We start from the raw sequence: 22,740 nt of genomic DNA on the forward strand, positions 1-22,740 counted from the left end.
AATGAAACATATTCAAAAAGATCGCTGTCGTCCACAAACCCAACATTTACACTAGTTATAAAGTGCCTCACATAGAATAAACTGAAGAAGAAACATTGATTTTTTTTTTACATCAAATCCTTTTAGACAGTTACATTTCAGGAACTTAAAGCAGCAAAACGTTATTCCAAATAGACCCCAAGGCTAAATTTACGCCTTTGCTACAGTTATTTACACACTGACAATCATTATGTGCTGTATACGTACCAGGCATGGCCAAACTACGGCCTGTGGGCCAAATATGGCCCGTGGGCTGGATATACTAAGGTACATTCAAAGCGTCTTAGTAACTTCACTCTTTGATTTTACACTTTTGGACGCTGACGGTGAAACAAAAAATTTAGGCCACACACCAGTGCATTTTGCTGTTTTGGGTTGAATTCCCTTTCCAAGGTTCACTGCAGGGGTTTAACTTTTATTTAAGCCGTGATGAGGCAGCAGTGACATGTCTTTAAAGACCAGAAGAATTAACTGAGAATTAATTAACTGAGAATTACTCAAGAGCCACTCCAGTCCTGCTGCGATATTTAGGACCAGAATAAAACAACAAACAGATGAAATCGATTTAATCTGAAGTAATTAGCTCGTAACAAACGATTTCATTCAATTAGTAATGCCATTACATCCAGGCGGCTTCCTTCTGGACAGATTCACGCCCAAGCGTCTCAGCTTTAGTCGTATATTCATATCAGATAACGGAGGAAAGACAGTCAAGAGTGTCTGCAGTAGGGTAAAACTACTCACAATAGGTTTAGAGCCTTGCACGTTAAAATACTGTAGTAAAATTGTAGTTTGATTTTTTCCACAAAATAACAACGTGTAAATAAAGATTTCCTTTGAACATTTTAAAAATCCAAAGCTGATTAACAAATAAAAGCAGGCTATATATACAGTATGTGTGTGTGTGTTATATATGTGTGTATATATGTTTTTTTATAAACCTGGAAAAAACATCGAACCCGCCTTGCAGTGAAAGAGAGGGGGCGCTCCGTCAATTTGTTCCACTGCACACATTCATACCACTACAGTACATATTGATCTGAAGTGCTGCAGCCTCCATGATGAAGACTGTTGAAGCGTGTGAGGCTCCACAAGAAATCACTGTTTGCAGAGAGTTGCAGTGATGAAGAAAGCGCCTCTGGTTGACTGATGTGTAAACAAACATGTCTGTATGAGGTCGATGATGATGATGATGATGGTGAGGAGGAGCTCTGGAAACAGAGCAGTGATCCCTGAATGTTTACTATGTTATTGAGCAGTTTTGCTGACTAAAGCTTCTTATCTCTCTCTCTCTCTCTCTCTCTCGCACCGTGTGTGTGTGTGCATTTGACACAAATAGAGTGTGGTATTGGATTATTTGGGAAAGAGCAGTGTGTGCTGTCGCAGCTGTTTGGAACTGGGTTACTGGCAGACTTGTGCAGACCGTTTAGCTATTTTTTTTTTAAATAGAACTGTAAATTACATCCATATTAAATGAGGCTTCAACGTTGTTGTTACCACTTTAGGCACTTGACACCAGTCAGGCCAGGTGCTGAACCAGAGCACTTAGGATTATCCCGTAACAACTATTACTGAACCATCAATGGAAGGTGAGGCTGTCTGCTGACAGAAGAAGAATCACTGTAACCTCTTCCCTTCATCAAAGGTAAGACAATCCCAGAGACAGCTGCACCACTTTTACCACCACGTCCCTGCGGGTGTAACACTCCCCCGTTTGTCAAAGATGAGGATGGGGGTCAGACTAACGACCTTCATATTGACAAATGCCTCTCGGTGCAGTACAACACCTTGACCTTTATGAGCAGTTAGAGGCCAAACGGAAGGCCTCAGAAGGCTGCGGTCTGGACAGAACACAATGTATGTGTTAATGTACACACCACTTACTGTGACAAATGTGTGGTGCTATTACCTTATTTGCAATTATAAATATATATATATACACACACACTTTTCTGAGTGGAAATACTTGAGAAAGTGGCCACGAAACAAAAATGTTGGGACACTTTGATTTAAATCATTGCCTTTTTGTCAGTGATTCACTCAACCTGACATTTTGATGCCAACTGCCCCCTAACCACTGCAGAGTATTCTGGCTTAAACCAAGAATACAGCACTGTGTCACCAGCGTCCCTGAATGTGGGCATTTTAGAAAAAAATTGAATTTTTTTTTTCCAGGTTATTTCAGGCTTTCGTTTTCAACTCTTTTGATTCCTAGTTCAGTCATAATCAGTGTAGAGTGAGATCATTAGTGTCTGCATGTCTAACTCTGCACACTCTGCATGCTTTGCTTCAGCTGGCACAGCCTTCGGTTGCGCCCAGTGTGGTGCCTCAGTGACACTAAACCCACTCTGCATGTGAAGCACTGCTTCAGTACACACACCCACATGGACACACGCTTGTTTTTGAAGGAAATAAAGTGCATCGGCTTCACAGATGTGGTGGACTGTGAGTGGCAGCGTTTCTCTGTCCAAAGGCAGCCAATGACACACTTTCAACCCTTTGGTTAAAGAAAGTGAGAGTACCAGAGAGGGAGAGTACCAGAGAGGGAGAGTACCAGAGAGGGAGAGTACCAGAGATCTGACAGACGACACTTTTTCAATATTTGCCTCTCAGTTGTAAACTGAAGGGCTTCGCCGTGGGTTTGGATGAAGCTTTGCACGGCAAATATGTTCTGCGTATTCCTAAAGAGTGCTGCGAGAATAAAGACTTCAAGTACAGGAACATTCCCAACCCCTTCCTGTCCACAGTAGAGAGCTGCGGAGCTGAAAAACATCTGATAGAAGCCAAGACTTTGGATGTTTTTTTTTCCATCTTACAAAACAACGACAACAACAATAAAACAAACTATTTCTGATGCATTTAAGACAAAACTGAGCTTTCAGGCTTGTTTGGTTCTGAGAACAGATTGAAGCTTGCAATTTCAATGTTGTTATGGAAACGAGATGAGAACGTGTGACAAGGGGGAGCCTTATCTCATGATGCTGAGCATTTAATCTGCTCGGATTCTGATAATTGCCTTTTTTGTGAATTGACCTGGAAGCAACAGTTTTCTGTTTCATTCAATATGATTTTTTTTGTTGTTGTTTTGTTTTGTTCATTTCCTCTCATCACTCCCTCTCTCCTCCTGATAATCATGACACTGTGAGAACGGATTGTTACCCTCTCCGGCAAACATGGAGTGTTGTCCAAGTTGCTATTTTCCCTCAGCAGTCTGGCTGAGGAGCCCACTCACTGAGATAAGAGGCCATTGTTGACTTGGCTCCGCCTTTTATGACTCCCACACACGGAGACTTACTGCACGGCACAGATCAGCTGTAATGTCACCGTCTCCTGACTACGACGTACAATCGAGGCCGATCTGGAAACTCCATGTTCAACGGTCTTCACTCATAAACTAAAAATCCATATGATTTACATCGACTTATTGTTTTTACGTCAGGTAATTAATACTTTATTTTGGAGACTGTTTGACTTTTTTGGTTGACATTATTTTGCATACTGTCAAACAGTTGTTATGAAGAGGTTTAATATAATTAAAACATGTTTTTAGTTCATTATTTTAGCTCATGAAATATTAATATGTTCTGGTTTCTTTGCTTCTTTACAAAGCAAACAACTACATGAATAATGGAAAAAGAAAATGACAGATTATTCTGCTGTGGAAATAACACTGTCACTGTCAATTACAGCTGCAATAGTTGCAATTACAGTGGATCAAGGAGAAAGAAAATCATGTTTTTGTATTCTGATACATTGGCTGTCATTAAGGAAGGGACATAAACCTCTGACCTTCATACTGTCAACTAGAACTGCACCAACACCAAGGAAAAATGTATCGCAGTGATCAGAAAATTCTTTACTTTTATTTTGTCAAATTTGTTTGCAGCACGACTGATAGCTTTTTCTTTTTCTTGTTGAGTTATAGACGCACAAAGATAAATAGAAAATATTTAAACATATCCTACTAAGGCAGGGGTCTTCAGGGGTGGTCTGCAACCCCTGGAGGCTCTGTAGAGTTACTGCATTTATTCCTTTTTTAAAAAATAATTAAATAATTAAATAATTAAAGTAAGACCCCTGCCCAGGGTGCAGTTATATCAAATAAAAAAACATTTTTTTCTGTATTGGCAATGAAACGGTTAATTTGTTAAACCTTTAATGACATAATCTATTTCAACTGCACCAATGTTGAACTTTTTTTTGGATTCCTCGCATCTGTTCCTCAGCTCATTCTGATCATCTCATTTGATGAAGTATGAGAAACACAGGCGTTGCCATAGCGTTTGCTCCTACATCTACCACAGCATCTGTTATGTTGGTCATGAAAAACTAATTTTATAAAAGAAAACCAACATTTTATCTCATTGCAAAAACACATAAGGAATTAAATGAAATACATTATGTATGTATAGTTTTTAGAATGTGATTTTTTTAAAATTTTTGTTTCGTTGTATTCATTAATCGTATATCTGTGTGCTGTCCTTGTCAAATTATTTTGCAAATTATTTTTGTTTGGTTGATGCTATATCTGAGAAAGAAAATTTAAAAAAAATTATTATTATCATTATTATTTTTATTATTACAAGAATAGATTACCTTTTATGTATTTTTTATATTTATTTAAGTACAAGTGCATAAAAAGCTACACCAAAATAATAATAAAAAAATGCTAACAAATCACACAGCCATCCCAAACAGCTCCCACTCATCACATGTCACCTCTGCTCATAAACCATTGTTTCCATCAGCACTCTTTAACTCTCCCCCTGCTTCTCCCGTCCTCCTCACTCTAAGTACCCTGCCCTCTTTGACTCTGACGCCTTCCAGATTAGTTCACTCTCTCACAGCAGGTCCACCTCCCTCCACCATCTCACACTGCCCCCCACCGTCACGTCGGTCTACCTACCGGTACTTCATGCCCGTGAGCTTGGCCGTGGACTCCTTGAGGTTGTGGTGATAGCGGTGGGTGAAGGAGCCCAGGCTGCGAGCGATCAGGGCCACGGTGCGGAAGCGGGCACGGGCCTGGCTGGTCGTGTTAGGGCTGGTGGCGTTCTGCTTGCTGTGCTCGCCGTTCCGTGGGGCCTTCAGCCCGTGGTCTGTGCAGGCGAACGACACCTGCATGGCTCTTGGCTAAAAGTTACTTTAAGTCGAACAGTCCTTTTCTCGTCTCCAGATTATTTGCTTTGTGGTTTTCTGTGTGACGCCGGAAGTCAAAGGTCCTGACACTGTTGTGTTAGGCGCTGCTGAAAATACAGGAGCAAATGACGGGAGCATGAGATTGCTCAGTTTCTTTATGAAGAAGAATCTGCAGGTGAGGTTATGTCAGAAATTGACATAACAGCAGAGCAGTCCTGGTCAGCGTGTGCGGCGCTGAGACGAGGAGTCGGACGGACAGCACCTAGAAATGTAAGAGAAGATGGAGATGGAGGGACAAGGATAGAGGAGAACAGGAGGTGGATGAGGTGTTTGAAGAGTTGACCACCGGGGAGAGGGATTGCAGAGTTTGTCGCAGAGGGTTAGAGGTGAGGGGCTGAAAAGTCGGAGTGAAAGACGGGGAATAATCTTGCCTGACAGTTAAAAAGACAAAGAACTTTTCATTTGAACCAGTTCCAGGCCACGTCTTTAAAACGCAATCATTTAGCAATAAATTATTAATTTGAAGTTTGGATTATTCTGTATACTTTCCAGTTTCTAACTCATATTTAGCTGTTAGCTGTTTTTGTCAGCTGTAATTGTCTCTTCTGTCTTTTGTCAGGCGTTGTGCGTCTCTGAGGACTTTTCCTGTTAAGCCTTCGAGTCAAACACCTGGAGCAGAGCGTGACACTGCGCCACCTTGCTGTGCACACACATCACCATCAAATCCCTTTAACTACTGCTACACATGAAGTCATGCTTTCACAAGGATGTAAACAAGAACTGTTCACGCACTAATCCTCTCTGGCAAACTGCTGCATTTGCTTCAACTCAACACAGACATTCACAGGCAAATCTTAATGGAGAGAGGCGCTTCTTACACACAGTAGGACGTCAGCACTCTCTGAGAAACGAGACAGGAGGAGAGTCCTGGACTGGTGCGTGTCCTTCTGCAACTTTTAAGAAGGAATCAAGATGTTTCAACACAGCAATCGATAGGTCCTGCACAGATCCGCATCCCCACAGAGGCAGCAGCAGCCGCAGCAGCTGCAGCCGCAGTTGCTCCAGCAGCTGTCCTCAGACCGGGAAAGAAAGCTCAAAGTCCCCAAGGAAGTAACACAGCTTTTAGGGTCTCCAGGTTTTCAGCAAGGAAGCTCTGTTTGATAAATGGACCCTGCAAAAGCAACGGACAAGCGGTAAGGAGGACGAAAGAAGAGGAGGAGGAGGACAGGAGGAATGGAGGATGCATGGTGCATCAGTTCAGAGAGAGGAGGACAGATGCAGTGAGGAGGCGATGAGCGGCGCGTGTTTGGTGAAGAGAGAGTGAGGCAGCCACAGAACGGAGTGTATGGGCTACTGGCTCTGACTGAAAGAACTGCAGTGTTTCTCACTATGGCGCCACACACTCAGAGAGGGAGTGAGAGAGGGAGCACAAGAGGGAGGGAGAGAGAGGGAGAGAGAGAGAGAGAGAGAGAGAGAGAGAGAGAGAGAGACGTGTTGCCATAGGAAATTAAGGCAGCTTAGTTAATGTGACTTGATGTGTGCGTTCATTGACTTAAAGAAACCCACCTCAGGCTGTTTGGCAGCATACTGTGGCCCATCGCGGTAACCTACATGTAAACATCAGTCGCATGCTTCACTTGTCAGCGGACGACCCAGGAGGCATGTTAGTGCCATCTACTATGACAGCACATGGCCTTCGTACGCCGCCGTCCAATAACTGACATCTTTCGAAAACCCTTCCTCTTACGTTCTGATGGAAATTACGTGCTGAGGTTCAAGCCTACAGACGAACCCACTGACGCCCACTTTGAATTCCCAGGCCAGATGTTAAGATCAGACGAAGTGGCACAACGTTAACCTTTGTGAAAGCAGTGCAGCATCTTACCCGCCTCCCCCACTGATCGGCAACGTGACAATGCAGGATCCCCCGGTTGACTGAACAACCTCAGACCTCCAGGCCAACACAGTTATATTTATATCCTACATTTGATAACGGAGGACACGGGAAACAGCCACGTTCAATGACAACGTTGGCTTCTGGGTCAGGGAGCACATCTGGGACAGGGTCAGGACAATTTAACACACACTATAAAAATGATTTACTTTTACTGCTGTACATTACTCTGTGATAAAGTTTTTATGTTGTCTAGTACCACAGTATATGAGTGGAGGTGAGTGTCGTCTCCCCTCACTCATGGAGGTGACTCATCAGAAATTCGGCGCTCCTCTAAGACTGCAGCCCATTCCAGTAAAACCACAGACTCTGGAGTGAAGCTGTTTTTTATAGTTTACCACTATTGGACCATTTGTAGTATATTTAGTATTTTTTATACATGCTTATTATTAAACAGGGAATACTAAAAACTGACAAAAATAATTCAATACTGGATAAATTCAAGAGAGCCACATTTACGGGCTTAACGCATCATTCAAGTCTGTATAATGACAAGATTAATGACTAAAACATCAGAGAAATTTCACACTGAGATGATGTCACATCCCTGTGTTACTACCAAATCCTCTCCTCAGAGCCAGACGACATAAATATGTAAATATCTGTTTTTTTAGTTTCTTAGTTTCTTCAAAACTGTTTAAAAAGTGAGACTTAAAAAAGGCCATAGTCATGTTTTATATTCAATAACAAAGTACTTTATACTGATCTGCCCACAGTTTGAAACAGCTGAGAAATACTGCATGTTCTCCTGTGCAGATCAGGACATTAATCTTTCTGCCTGGTATCAGCCTCTGCTGCTAAATAACACCCAGAGGTGTGTTTGACTCTCTAACCACAGCCCTGTAAACAGCTAATTGCCTGACAAAAAGTGGTCTTTGGGCTACGCGTTCTGCTGTCATAATGGCTGCTGAACAACTGAAAAGACACTCCTTTTATATCATCACTAACCTCCTGGAGAGAAAATGAGAGATAATGAGAGGGGAAACCTTTCCAGGCTGCTGTGACATCACTGCAGCAGCAGCAGCAGCAGCAGGCGCCGCGGGAGGAGCAGGAGGCGGCAAGGAGTTGGCAGTGCGTCACATCCCTGTGTTACTACCAAATCCTCTCCTCAGAGCCAGACGACATAAATATGTAAATATCTGTTTTTTTAGTTTCTTAGTTTCTTCAAAACTGTTTAAAAAGTGAGACTTAAAAAAGGCCATAGTCATGTTTTATATTCAATAACAAAGTACTTTATACTGATCTGCCCACAGTTTGAAACAGCTGAGAAATACTGCATGTTCTCCTGTGCAGATCAGGACATTAATCTTTCTGCCTGGTATCAGCCTCTGCTGCTAAATAACACCCAGAGGTGTGTTTGACTCTCTAACCACAGCCCTGTAAACAGCTAATTGCCTGACAAAAAGTGGTCTTTGGGCTACGCGTTCTGCTGTCATAATGGCTGCTGAACAACTGAAAAGACACTCCTTTTATATCATCACTAACCTCCTGGAGAGAAAATGAGAGATAATGAGAGGGGAAACCTTTCCAGGCTGCTGTGACATCACTGCAGCAGCAGCAGCAGCAGCAGCAGCAGCAGCAGCAGCAGCAGCAGCAGCAGCAGCAGCAGCAGCAGCAGCAGCAGCAGCAGCAGCAGCAGCAGCAGCAGCAGCAGCAGCAGCAGCAGCAGCAGCAGCAGCAGCAGCCGTCTGGTTGTCCTCTCTCACCTCTCTGTCCTTTGCCTTTGCGATGAACTATTTTCCATGTCCTGCATATCTGTTATCTTCATTTTATTTTTTCATGCATCACACTGTACATCTCTCATGTTCTCTCCCCCCTTTCCTCTCACTTTCTCACACACCGGGTTCGCGGTGTTTTCACCCTAATATGCTGCAGGTTGCTGATTGTAATGCACCGCACATCCATCACAGTAGAGCGAGAGAATGTCCGTCCGCCTCTTTGTGTTCCAAGGGACTTTTACTGATTTTGCGAAGTCACCTTTCATTCATTCATTCATTTTTTTCTACCTCTCCATTCTGTTGCTAAGGAAATCAAACTGATACCAGCTGACTTCACTGATAGCACAGGGTTCACATTCACACTCCCATTCACACTCCCATTCACACTCATTTACAACAGTTCCAGCGACATGCTCCTTACTCTGTCCGTCTGTGTACATTTCAGTAACACCTCACCATGTCTGTTTCCACAAAAACTCTAACTTACGTCTTTATAGAATTTTTTTTTTTTTTTTTTTTACTGAACTTCATCAGATAATCAACACGGCTGAACATACTGACCCTAACATTTCAGAAGTGATGATATTAACTGCATCGAAAAAGCCACTGTCAAAAACCTTCTGTCCCGAAATCCAACTGAGTGTGAATACACTTTGTTCCGTGACACTGATACATTCTGACATCTTTACTGTCACTGCCTGTGGACACGTCTACAGAGCTGACCTTCTACAAAGGATGGTGGAGAGACACAGACGTACAAAGAGGAAGGCCTTCTGTCTTCAAGTATAGCATGATTAAAGTTTCAACCTTGGAAGGATAAACTACACCCTAGTCAAAAATGTGTCATGAATAAACATAAAATGGAATTCATACACAGAAAACATTAAATTAAAAAACAGAATAAAAAATTCACGTTAAATTATTTAAACTGTATAACATCATTATCAACAACAGCAAATGTTTTTTCAGCTTTTGTAGTAAGTTGGAATCCAGCTCTGCCTGATTATTTTTCCTTCAAAACTGAAAAAAAAAACATTAAAAATAAACCTGGCTATTGGTAAAAAAAAAAAAAAGGCAAAATGTCATAAAAAAAATCCCTTGTATCTTTTTGACTCGTCCTCGTACGTGTCTGAGACTGAAGCCGTGTCTGCCCATTTAAGCGCTGTTAGCTGCACAAATTGTCAAACTGAGTAAATGTTAATGTGATATAGAAGACGGTGAACTGAGGTGACGGTGATCTCACACTGAGGCGCTCCCTCCTCCAGACCTCTGCATGGAGTCAGAGGTGAAAGCTGCCAAAGCTGCTAAAAGCACAGCAGTGGGTCTGACGACGGCCTCATACGCCTTCAACATCAGGTCTAATTACAGAGGAGTATTAGCGCTGTCTCCCCCCTCGCCTTCCCCCCTGCTGTGCTAAGGCAGACTCTTCCTTATCAGGGGATGATGAAAGCATCAGGTACTTACTGGACCAGTGAACCTGCTGTGAAGTTACACTCTAATCCATGCCGCCACTGGTTAATTGCTATAAATGACAGTAATTGGCAGGAGTACAGAAACAGGCAGCGATCCACTATCCCTGATTGGTCTTAAATTCACATTTACATAAGACGATCAAAGGGAAGCAGCAGCTCATTACACTTGATGAAAAATGTTTACTCCAAACTATCTAAACCGTGCTGGGAGTCTTCCTCTGAGCATTGGCTTCTCTCCCATTCTCTAAGATAATGTATCCTAATTTTTAACTAAATTGAAAAAACAAACAATTAAAAAACTGAATTCAACACAGTCCTACCTGTAGACCATGCTAGCAGTGGGCTGGGTGGACGCCTGGAAGAGGTGTCTCTGCGCGTACAGAAGCTCCTGCAACCTCTGCTGCTCTCGCGGTCTGCCGTCTTCAAAGATGGACGGCGGGCAGCCGGTGGGACTGGAGGGGTTTGCCTTATTTCCTGCCCCCTGCCTCAGCTGGATGGTACTGGGGCGGCGGTCCAGCCTCGGCACCCCTCTCTGCCTGGACACGGGCAACTCGGTGCACGCTGCCTTGAGATACATGTTTGGATCAGACTGGTCTCTGACAGGCTGTGGGCACACTTTCTTTTGTTGGCAAATCTCTTCCAATATATTTAGTCATCAGGGCGAGAGAATCTGGCCTTCAAACGCTGCCATGTAAGTACAGTGTAATGTGGGTCACGCGGAGGCACTGAGGACAAGAGGGCGAGTTTGTTTGGGTCAGAGTTATAGTCGTAGTACTGGCCTGGCCAAGTGAGTATTTTGAAGTAATGTGATTATTTCCCAGTGACATTCTGAACAAAAGCAGGACAAATGAAACAAACACCCTGACAGCTGTGTCATACCTGTGATGTCAACGTTATTCTTAGATGATTGACAGGTGAAAACACAAGGGCAGCTTCAGCCTGAGCTTCCCGAGGCTTAAGTGGGAGAAGTCGGTTTGTCTGTGGGGACAAGCTGGACAAAGACAAAAGGGATAATTGAGATGAATCTGGAACGATAATCTGGGTGCAAGGGCAGGGATTTATTAATAATAGAATTCAGAATTGCACATAGGTCGGCTATGTGAACAACCAACACTGGAGAAAGAATGGGTCGGCATCAACACAGAGAGACTAATGACAGGTGAAGAAGAGGTCCATCACAATAGAATGACAGTGGGACATATGACATTATGACAGATTCAATATTTTATAACATTATTTTTGGTTTTGATTTTGCTCATAATAACAATGTAACTGAAGTTAATCCCAAAGCAGTAGGTACAGATGCTGTGACCAGAAAAGAAATTGTTACTGATTGTTATCGTTAGGATGTTAAAAAGATCAACACTAGGATTTTACCTTCCTGACTTTTCTTCTCTTTTTAACACTACAGACGGGTGCTTTGGTTTTATACATCCTATGTACTGTAGCTTATTTTTAGATTTAGCGCCACCAATTGCCCTGCAACATTTACCAGCAACAGTGGGTTGCCTCAACACACCAGAGCTCTGCCATTACTGGGAATCAAACCAGCAATCACAAAACTAATCTTTTAACCTCATGAGCCAGTAACTCGTTGACTTAGCTTTCTATAGACGTCACTGAGTAAATTTGAAAAAGAAAATGACATGTTTTATAATGAGAGACCTGAGACTGGAGAGAGAGAGAGAAAAAAATCTCAACGTCTTCTTCTCTTAGACAGGACTTTGTGCGAGTCAAGAGTTTAATCTCTACAGGAGACAGAGTTTAAAGAGGAGGCAGATGCTTCATCGACATTCCTTTCATTATTTACAGGGATTTCCGGGGATGAGGGAGTTTTTGTTTATTTTTTGTGTTTGTCTGTCTTACATGAATATAAAAACAGAAAAATCCCCAACAAAAACAGGATAAAGCTTCTTTATGACTAACTTGTACCAGCCTGCCCTCTTGTGGTAAGACTCGAAAAATGCAGGCCACGTCCAAATTGACTCCAATGATTGTTAGTTGGCAAATACAGGAAATGGCTCATGTAACTAATTCTAATGTTTTATATGTTTCATCTGACGTCCACTGATGTCCATGATGTCCACTCATAAATGTCCTCTCCTCTCCTGTCTTGTTTTTATTTTAGTTTTAGTTTTTTAGTTTTAGTTTGTTTTGTGTTTGGCTTTTATTTTCAGAGGTGAAAAAAAGGAGAGTGGGGGACAGGAGCCATTGCAGTGGAGTTGCTGTGAGAAAAACTGAAAGTGAACTGTTTTATCATTTTATCATATGAAGTTATTTTCTTTGTTGTTTTTTTTTTTTTATTTTAATATGAGAATTCCCCAAATGCAAGCAGGTGTCAGCAAGTTAAAAAATGTGAACATAGCACAAGTGACAAACAGTACTGACCAATACGTCATCTGTCGCAGTAACTGACTTGCTCCATTCCAAGAAGTTGATCAACCTGGGAGATGTCACTCAGTTTCCCCAGACTCAGGAAGTGTACAGCAACCACAACACACAGCCCACAGACAGCAGCTAGCCACTGACAACACAAGCTGCCAGCTAACACCTTAACTAGGCACAGGTGGGGCAGATAGACTTGCAACGAGGGCAGAAGCAGGACACAAGAAAACACAGCCCCCTACTGGACAGGAGTGTATAAACACGTTGCTTCTCTTCATATTTACTTTTGTTTGCCTTTGTTTGTGTACAGATATGTAGTAAATGTCACCTTGTTTTTTAGGTAGAAATTGAAAAAACTATTTCATCTTCTTATCTAGGTCTCAACACTAAACATCACCAGACCTCAGGTCCACTCTGCTATATATAATGATTATATCAATGAAACTGTCGGAGTCGAAAAGGAATCTCTCCATCAAGCGCTTTTCTGCTCTCTAGTGTATATTGTTGATACAGCAGCTGACCTTGTGCCTTCCGTTCCATTCTGCAAGTCGGGCCTTTCTGTCTTGTGTTAAAGACTACATGCTTTGTTGACTGAAGACTGAGGAACCGTCCCTGTGCTGTCTCAGCTAGTCTGTCTGTGCAGTCTGTCCAGAATCGCCGTTAGCACTTATTAATAGGCTGCTGGTGCAGTAAATGTAGACAGTGTGTGGTTCATGTGGGGGAGTTGTGAGCACCTCACCCTGTCTGTGAGATCCTCCCACTCGATGTGCTGTATTTAGTCTATTTCTGCTCTGGAACATGTGAGGTCTTTTCTTCACTTGGTGACTCATCTCCACTCGTGGACAATCTGACTTCTGCTGGCACCGAGGCGATGATGCATGAAAAATCATTGTAATCTATGTATTGGCATACTGTAATATATAACTACCCACTGCTAATATTCAACATAAGAAAATAATAACAAACAGACCCGAGCCCTGTGTTAGCCTCTACTTTAAATCTTAATAACACAGCAGTTAAAATAAATCTTCAATACCATTAGGTTCTGTTCTATGCATCACTGTTTGTTAACTTCCATGTAGTCATTTCCAAAGTAGGGGACAAGGATCTCAGAAGGCACACAGAGCAGGGTCAAACACAAACAAACAAACCATATTGAAAGCAGTGACTTCTGAGCTGACGCTGGCTCACACATCATCCTGTCCTAGTGGACTGAAGATGAACTGCTGTAACAAGTACTGTAAATAGGCATCCCATGATGTTGTGTCTGCTTAGATCACATCAAGTCATTGTATGCACAGATTTACGAAAATACCTCCATTCACTCCTCGTCCCACTCTGGCTCAGGACCTCTCTCCCTCGGCTGATCTTATTTTCCTGAAATTCATTAAGTTTAATTCAGGCTGAATGACTCAGGTCTCACTGGGCTGCGAGGAGCAAACAAGTTTACAGCATTTCAACACGTTTAGAAAAAACTGCAAAGGTGTTTCAACATGTACAGATCTGAGAGAGAGTTACGGCAACACAGGAAGTGGCTCCTCATCCACCCTTCCTTTTCTCTGCAGTCATATAAAACTTAATAAAAATGAATGTCCATTTTCTAGAAGCTCTACCGTTTACTGTACATTTCCTTAAAACTGAAAATAATGATTTCACATCACGCACTTTCACATCAGGACTCTTGGTATTGTCTTTCAAATGCAGCTTTCATTTTGATGGAGTTTTCTGCTGTTGGTGCATGAAAAAACACGAAGTGAAAAACACCCTGAAAAGAGCAGTGGACAGAAGTGAACTTTAGTCAAAAGAAAATATCATGCAGACTAAGGTACATTTAGAAAACAAAATGCGGCCCAGTCCTGGACCCCTTCCCAGTGGTTGTGCACCCCTTAGTTTATGCAAATATATTTTATATACTAATGTATATTACAGCATGTGTGTCAGTTGTCAGCCCTGTTGCTTCACCTGAATAAGCAGCATTTATTGCTGGCGGTGCAAAGAACACACTGCTACACAGCTCAGTCACATGTTCTTGAAAACCTGTCTTTGACCAGTCGACAAGTTACCAGAGGTTTGACCACAAGTTAGAGGAAGTTTCTTCAGTTCAGCCATAAAGGAGTGTTTTGGTTAGAAAGCCTTGCCCTGACAGTTGGAGACAGTTGTGACAACAAAGCGCTCATTGACCAGTGTGTACATTAGACCTGAATAGTGAAAGCAGGTCCTTGATGGATTTGGGTGATCGACCTTTTCATCTGTGGGCATAGTGAGACACGTGAAGCGGATGTTAGTGGTCGAAGTGAGTAACAACTCACCCAGGTGCACACACAGACTTGTCTGTTATTCACTCTGTACATGATAGGAAACATGCAGTAGGAAGAGTGAAAGACCTGCACCGAAAACCTCAGCCCTGACAAACAACTTTACTGAGATTATACCTTAAGCTCCTTATAAAGCATGCAGGTCCAAAATCTGGCACTCGGCCAATCATGGTACTTAAATAAGTTTAATATGGCCCATGACTGATTTTTTTCTTCTCCTTCTTCTTTGTGTTTTCTGATTTATCTCAACAGAATAACAAAACTGACCAGATAAATGTTTCCTTGGTTTATTACACAGGCAACAGTTGACCCTTAAAATATCAAACCCACCCATTCTGATTATTTAAATTTTTTTTTTAGCAGGTCAAATGAACAAATACACTATGTCTGTTTTTCTAATTTGTCTTAAGCAGCGCTTCTTGTTTCTACTGTCAAATCTGGAGAAAAGACAAAGAGAACAGCAGCCTGTTTTAGGTTAGAACACATTATTTCTTATTAATTTCCTATGAATTAACCAGTATCAGCACCAAAACTGTTCACAAAGATCAAATTAAAATCGGTAAAACCAGTGGAGTCAATCACAGCACGCAGTGTTGTTACATGAAATGCTTTTTGTATTCCAAGTCTTTCAAATCGACAGGTGGATGGCAGATTCGTCCAAAGGTACATTTACAATTTTGTTAGGTCATAAACGTCACATTCTTAGAAAAGAAACAAAATCTAGATAAAACACAAAGACATGGCTTTCCATTCACTGAACTAGGACTGTTCTTGTTGGGCGAGTACCTTGAGAAGGAGCCTGAACGTGACCCTAAAGCAGTGGATCGGTGACAGGCTTGGCTTCCTGCCGGTTTACTGCAGACTGATGATAGAAAAATGTTCTGATTGCCATCAAGACGCACTGCGGAGGAGATTAGGCCTCAACTGTTGGCACAGTCAGGAATATTTGTTGGAAGGCACTTGACAGGGGGTTAAGCGACGGCAATGCAATATAGTCCTGGATTGTGCACACTGAGCGGGACCGGGGGGTGGGGTTGGGGGGGCACCATCAGTTAAGTGCAAGTTTATCGATGAACCCACTCACACCAGACCAGGGAGGGACCAAAATATTGGCGAACAACACACAACTGCAAACACAGAATCTTAGGCTACGTCCACGCAAACACACCGTCACTGTGAAATGGTGCATTCACATGAAACTGTAGTAGAATCAGATCAGACCAAGAGTGATTTCAAATATATGTCTTCGAGGGTTTTCAGTGTGTAAATAGCACACATAATTTGGGCAGAAAATCAATCAATGAAAACCAAAAATAATGGACGGTGTGAAGTGTGGATGTAGCCTCTGTGGGAGGCTTCGCACCACCTCTCCATTTGGATCGAAACTCAGGGTCTGTTCACACTTGTACATTGCTTTCTTTGGACCAAAGCGGAAAAAAACAAAACACAAACAGTCAGTATCTTCCTCTGACTGGATGGATTCAACAAATAATAAGGAGATTTCCAAACAATACTATCTACAGAGCAGAACCTGTACGGCCATGACCAAGACATCTGAAGGTTTCGGTAAACTGCACCGACCAATCAACAACAACTTGATTCATTAGATCACTTTGAATGTGCCAACATACAATTTTGTTTGTACTTTTTGCATGACAAAATCAAATTGTGCCATAACAAGTGTGAACACACCCTCACATTGTACTAAAGTATAAGATTGGCAAAGTATTTTACACAAGTCCAGGCCTCCTTCACCCACCAGACCAAATAACAGGGTTCAACCCATACCGTCACCAGCAAGACTGACAGAGTGTAGCAGTACATAGAACAAATAACAACCACACAAAAATGAAAAGTCAAAATTAAAAGCCTGTGTCTCTTAGGTTTCACATTTAGACATTCCTATAGAGGCACATTACCAGAGACGGGTCATATACAAAGCTATATTAAAAAATACAAAAAACATTCAAGTACTTTGTCATGTAAACACTTTTCCAGACTATTATACATAATCGATTGTTGTCATCGTTGATGTTTTTCTTTGTTTGTGTGCAACAATAAGACAGCAGTGTGAGGAAAGAAATACATTTTGGCCATAAGACTGCAGGACGGGGTCCAGGCTCAGTGTGACCCGGGGTGGCACTAGTACTGTTGTTGGTGTGGACTTTTAGAGCAGGACACATGAGCAGCACTTGTCGCCCCCAGTGGGCGCAGTGGTGTAGTTCATCTGTCTGACTATCTCTGCAAACAGTTCGTCCACTGATCCTTTATTCTTGGCTGAAGTCTCCATGAAGGGGCAGCTCCAGTCCTGGGCCAGGGCTTTGCCTTCTCCTGAGGACACCTCTCTCTCACCCTCCAGGTCCACCTTGTTGCCCACCAGGATCATGGGCACCCTCTCGTACCTCTTCACCCGGATGATCTGGTCTCTCATGGGCTTGATGTCCTGGAAGCTCTGCTGGTTGACCAGGCTGTAAACCAAAATAAAGCCCTGTCCGTTCTTAATGTACAGGTCTCTCATGGAGGCGAACTGCTCGGTGCCCGCCGTGTCCAGGATCTCCAGCACAGACGGGGACGAGTCCACCTCGATCTCCTTCCTGTAAAAATCCTCGATGGTTGGGTCGTACTTCTCGATGAAGGAGCCCGTCACGAACTGGACGGTTAGCGCGGATTTACCGACTCCACCCGAGCCCAAAACAACCACTTTGTACTCCCTCATGGCCAAGGAGGAGAGGAGAGGACAGAAGAGGAGAGGAGGGGGAGCAGGAAAAGGCAGACGCCTTTTTCAGCGACGAAGGCTCCTCTCTCCCACCCGCTGACCAGCCCCGATGTTTGCAACCCAAGCAGGCTGGGAAGGCTGCGCTCTCGCTCGGTTAGGAGTCAAAATCCAGGCTGGCAGATCCGGTAAGGGCGGAGGAGCACGGATCCGAGGAGAGTGGCCGCTCCTGGACATTAGCGTGGTGGATTAAAGCTCATTTTCATCGCACTGTATTGTGCAAATGTGCAGAGAAGCGTGATCGCTTCGCTCCTCCAGCACCGCGTTTCCTGCCCACATCCTCAGCTGCGTCAGAGGCTAAAGGCTCAGTTCCGCTTTCTTAAAGGAGCCGTTTTGCCCTGTTCCATCTGCTTGGTTGGTGACAAAGGGGGCGGGCACAGGAACGCCATTTCCGCTCTAAAACGGAAACTGTGCGCGTATCGGTTGCAAAACATGAAAAACTTGCATTGACCGGATGCTAATGGTTCTCAAACTATGGTACATGTCCCACCGGTGGGACTCGTGCGCCCTCTGGTGGTACATAAGTGGTGACTAAAATTATGATGGCTGGTGTAATCCTGATGGTGCCTTTGAGTTACACCCAATAACGGTGTCATCTATTTACTTTGGAATAGCAAATAAAATTAAAAATCCACACTGTGAATGGCCCAGGCACAGAGTGTTACTCGAAGTAAATAAACGAGACACACACAGATTACCAAACCACAGCACCGTTGCATGAGCAAATCAAATATTATTTTATTCAGATTTTTTTTTCATCCATACAGCAATAGTCTATTATGGCAACAATAAAATGTGCATTAACAAATCTGAAGACGTAATAGTACATTATTGTGTTGCAACTGTTAGCAGGTACATAATCTGATGGTTGCACTAACAAGTAAAAAAGCAGTCAAAGCGATCGTGTGCCCCCAGCAGGGAAAAGAAACCTTGGTTCCAGTCTGAGTCTGGACACTGAGCATCGGAATTGGAGTAAATGGAGCTTTGGTTCTGAAGCGCTGAACAGCAGCCCGCAGTTAGAGACGTGTGGACGCTGACCGGCGACTGTTACATTCATTTGAGAGAACAAATTTGCCAAATACGTGTGGGTTTGGTTTGGTGAGCCTTCACCTGCTGAGTGCACAAACATGAGAGCAGAGCAGAAACAACTTCCCTGTGAGTCAGTGTCGGCTGTAATTATATGGCTATGAGAAAAGTATCTGGGGTGCATGAGTGCTAACATATCGTTCTGTATATAATGTCATTTTTTTTTATTTCTGAAAAAATACGTATTTTCTATCACACAAGAGTAAGATGGTTTGTATCTGACGTAGTATTTCTCCCCACGGTTGTTATCTACTGTATGTACGTACTGTATACTCTGAAGAGAAAAACATATAACTGTGTAGTTTGTAGTCTTGAATGAGTTATCTTTCCTTAAATACTGTCACTATGCGGTTTTCTTTTGTTTACATGTTTGTACTTTTACATGCAGTCAAATCAAACTATAATAGAATACAAATCTCTGATACTGAGGGTGTACAGTAACTCTACCATGGGAGCAGCAACACTGCATGACCAAGTCAACCAACAAATGATACATGGACAACAATGGGATGTGTCATCATATGAGAGGTCGGAGTCTGCATGACATGGGGACCTTAACCCCCCGGCAACATTTCCTGGCAACGTGAGCCACTAATAAAATAAGACAAATAGCGCATAGCTTTCTCTGAATGTATTGGCCAAGAAACTAGTGCCCATCTTTGCAAGCATTTTTTTTTAGCTGGTCTTCTAATTTATTTAAATTTAAATTAATCTAACAAAATTCCTTATAATTATAGATATTTTTTTTTATTCAAAATAATATCTCAATATGATACACATTTTTCTCTGTTCATTTGACTATATACAGAAGTGCAAAAAGTCAACCTTCGTCACTTAGGTTAGAACTCATCATCTGCAGCATTACGGACCTTTTCGGCCTGGAAAAGTCTTTCCCCAATCTCACTACCGACCGAACATCCAAACACCCGTTAATTTCACTGCTCGATTTGGCCTGACATTCAGGGCAAACTTAAGAAATAGTCCAACAAAAGTACATATCTCTTTTTTGAAATGGATACAGTAGAAAATAATTTGTACTCTTAAAACATGGACAATCTCTATCTTAATACAATATATCTCCACATGTTCGCAAGGAAATAATCTGCTTTTGTCGTCTTCTCTTAGCTAGGAGATGCTGCGATGGCAGCAGAAAAAAATAATTAAATTCATTTCTCGAGTTTAAAAAAAAATCTCTTTCATTAACAAAATTAAGTGATAATGTAACATCAACTGAAATGGACATCAGCTATATGAACGAAGTGAATATTTAAAACTGACTCAAAATATTATCCTTTATATGGTTTGATAAAGTTATGAATGTATACTACCTCAAAATCTACAACGGCTATATCAATGTTGTCAAGTAATATATAGTAAGGCAAAAAAAAAAAAATCTACAACTACATACCTCAATAGATTCAAATCCTTAAGTAGTACATAACACAAGTTCAATTAAATTTTAAGAGTATTTGTTATCTTTACATAGAGAAAATGAACAAACCAAAAAAAAAATTAAAATCATAAGAGCCTTGTGATATAAAACATCATTGGTGTTCTTTACCTGCATGGTGATTGAAAGTACATTTGATTGGGTCGCGACCCATTCATTGCAATCTAAGGCTTTGTTAGGTTACATTACAATCGGTAAAGACACACGACACACAAACACGCACACACACGTGTGAAAATGAAAAAAAAAAGGACGTGTTCATACTAAAATCATCAGATAATGGAGGATAAACATGTTTCCTTATTTGATGGAGCCTCGGTGAAGATGCTCGTGAACACGACTATGAAGAAAAACTGTGCTTTGGTTTCCATAGTCACATCTACAAGTGAACGACAACCTTCATGCTCTGCTTGAAACGCAAGTCATACGTTGAATTCGACGTAAAAAGTTTTAAGGTTGATGACGACTGGATGTGGGATTTAAACACGGTGGTTGGACGAACAATCACTCAAGTGCACATGTGGTTTCAATGACCTAATAGACCTTTGGGTCGGTTGTTTTTTTTTTTTTCTATTCCTATCTACACATGGCTCAATAGTGCTTTTTTTTTGGAGACACAGTTTTAGAGTTGCCTCTCTTTAAAAGAGGGAAAACAAGGTAACACAATGTCAATCGAAGCTACACCCCTCCATTTCACCAGGCTTTAGAGTCAATGGACTTGAGCAACAACTTAATCCCAGTAAGAAAATGCTAATCTATTAACAGAGGTACAGACTTCAGGAAAACCCAACATTTTCAATTTAAAAATAAAAAAAATAATAATTATAACATTTTTTAAAAAACCCACGTCTAAAACAAATTAATAAGATTAAAGTAAAAATAAAAAAAAAAACACTTAAAATGGAGATTTTGGAAACAAAATAATAAAAAAGCCATACATCTTTTTTCTTCTTTTTTTTTCTTTCTTTTTTTACCCTCGGTAAACAAATAACACTGCTGAGATAACACTCTGGTTTTAGCTGTATGGCCTAGATGGCACATGACAAGGTGAGAAAAAAGTTAGCCTGGCTGTGCTTTCAAGATACACAGGTATGTTGGATCACCCAGAACATTCATTTGTCCAAGACCCTCATTTCAACATCTAGTTTCACTAGTAGCCATAAAAACACAATACTGTACATTTCTAATTCTTTTGAAAAGAAAAACAAAATCTGTTAAAATTATTATTGTGCCTTTCAGATTTAAATTGAAATTCAAGGTGCACGTCTTGTAAACTATGAAAAATATGGCTATTGTTTAAAACAAAAATAAAGCAGAACAAATAAAAAAAAGGAAAATAAAGATCTTGGTCTACTAACGTACCAGCACTGGGAGTCGCCCGAGGCAACCGCGCTCTTGACCTTCTGTGAGTGCAGTATTGATAACAATTAGAGCAAATTGAGTGCTATGAGATAGTCAGACACAGAGGTGTAATGTCAACACTTCCCACATGGGCGGAGACAAACACTAACCCTGGCACGAAGGACCTCCTTCTTTTGGCTGGACGTTGAATTTGACGGCAAATTCTTCTAGATAATTGATATGTGGGACGATGGCACAGATCGTGTGTTGCACCCTTGATGTTTGCATGTGTGATGAGACCATCGCGGTGGACTGGGCTAGAGATGGCAGCTCCTCCTCGTCCTGTTGTTTATAACATTCTGAAGGTTATCTACATAAAGGCTGAACTCTTTTGGCTTGGACTGTGCCAGCACACATTCATTTGATCTGAAAGACACAGAGAGCACAGCTTTAAAAGGGAGCACATTTTTGTCTTCAGCAATATAGAGTGACATATACAAATATCAGTGCTGGGTGCTGCTGATGAATGCGTACAGACTTTGAGGTATTGTATACTTCTGTATACCTATTTGTACACTTACGGAGAAAAGGAAAACTCTTGTGTAAAAAAAATCCTAAATTGGATTTAAAAACAGTGAGTCAAAGTTTGGCTTTGCCCTCGTGTTTTGCTAAATAAATAAAAATAACCCTCCGTCACCAGTAAAGCAGCATTTTTTTTCTACAGACTGACATGTTGGACAAATGGAAGTCTGAGCAATAAGCCTTGTTTGTGCAAAAACAAAAAAGTGAACTTACTGTTCTTAAGAGGAACTACATTTGAGTTAGGAACTTGTGACTACTCAGATGATCTGCAGATATTATTGGAATCTGCAGGTAGAAAACAAACAGGGATCAAATGAAGCAACAAACGGCGACTCGAGGCGGACGCTTGGCCAGCAAAACACCCGCAGATCAAAACATTTTAACCACATTTGTTTGCAGGGAGTAGAGTTCATTGCTGGAAGAAAAGACAACGATGGCAGGAGAGACAGAGGAAGCAATTTGGCTACAGTTTGGCACAGGTCATTCGTG

At 41.8% G+C, this 22,740-nt stretch overlaps 3 protein-coding genes across 19 annotated transcripts in view; all 3 read right to left on the reverse strand.

Moving 5' to 3' along the window:
* The window catches only part of kcnab1b (potassium voltage-gated channel subfamily A regulatory beta subunit 1b), a 40,918-nt gene extending 25,732 nt beyond the window's left edge, over window positions 1-15,186 (reverse strand). The window contains exons 1-3 of one of the 3 annotated variants that reach the window (XM_008333894.3): window positions 12,708-15,186; window positions 11,199-11,310; window positions 10,640-10,884 (exon numbers count right to left, since the gene is read on the reverse strand). In XM_008333894.3, coding sequence (XP_008332116.1) covers window positions 10,640-10,884; window positions 11,199-11,310; window positions 12,708-12,718 — 368 coding nt within the window. In that variant the 5' untranslated portion in view covers window positions 12,719-15,186. Of the gene's footprint in view, window positions 1-4,945; window positions 5,438-6,053; window positions 7,129-10,639; window positions 11,045-11,198; window positions 11,311-12,707 lie in introns of those variants that run through there. The other 2 variants (XM_008333895.3, XM_008333897.3) reach the window with 2 other exon arrangements.
* A 301-nt stretch (window positions 15,187-15,487) lies between these two features.
* LOC103395999 (ras-related protein Rap-2b-like) lies at window positions 15,488-18,318 on the reverse strand. Its single transcript, XM_008333898.3, has one exon. The coding sequence runs from the start codon at window positions 17,733-17,735 to the stop codon at window positions 17,187-17,189; it is 549 nt and encodes a 182-aa protein (XP_008332120.1). The 5' UTR covers window positions 17,736-18,318; the 3' UTR covers window positions 15,488-17,186.
* Window positions 18,319-19,618: 1,300 nt separating this feature from the next.
* mbnl1 (muscleblind-like splicing regulator 1) overlaps window positions 19,619-22,740 on the reverse strand; it is a 41,809-nt gene continuing 38,687 nt past the window's right edge. For all 15 annotated transcript variants that reach the window (XM_025066301.1, XM_025066300.1, XM_008333906.3 and 12 more), the window contains 2 exons: window positions 22,465-22,536; window positions 19,619-22,095 (listed from right to left, as the gene is read on the reverse strand). In XM_025066301.1, coding sequence (XP_024922069.1) covers window positions 22,480-22,536 — 57 coding nt within the window. In that variant the 3' untranslated portion in view covers window positions 19,619-22,095; window positions 22,465-22,479. The remainder of the gene's footprint in view (window positions 22,096-22,464; window positions 22,537-22,740) is intronic.

This window comes from Cynoglossus semilaevis, chromosome 20, assembly GCF_000523025.1.
Source record: "Cynoglossus semilaevis isolate Cse_v1.0 chromosome 20, Cse_v1.0, whole genome shotgun sequence".
Lineage (NCBI taxonomy): Eukaryota > Metazoa > Chordata > Actinopteri > Pleuronectiformes > Cynoglossidae > Cynoglossus > Cynoglossus semilaevis.

What these genes read in the sequence shown, in the direction of transcription:
- LOC103395999 (XM_008333898.3), bottom strand. Translation starts at nt 17,735, where the DNA reads ATGAGGGAGTACAAAGTGGTTGTTTTGGGCTCGGGTGGAGTCGGTAAA.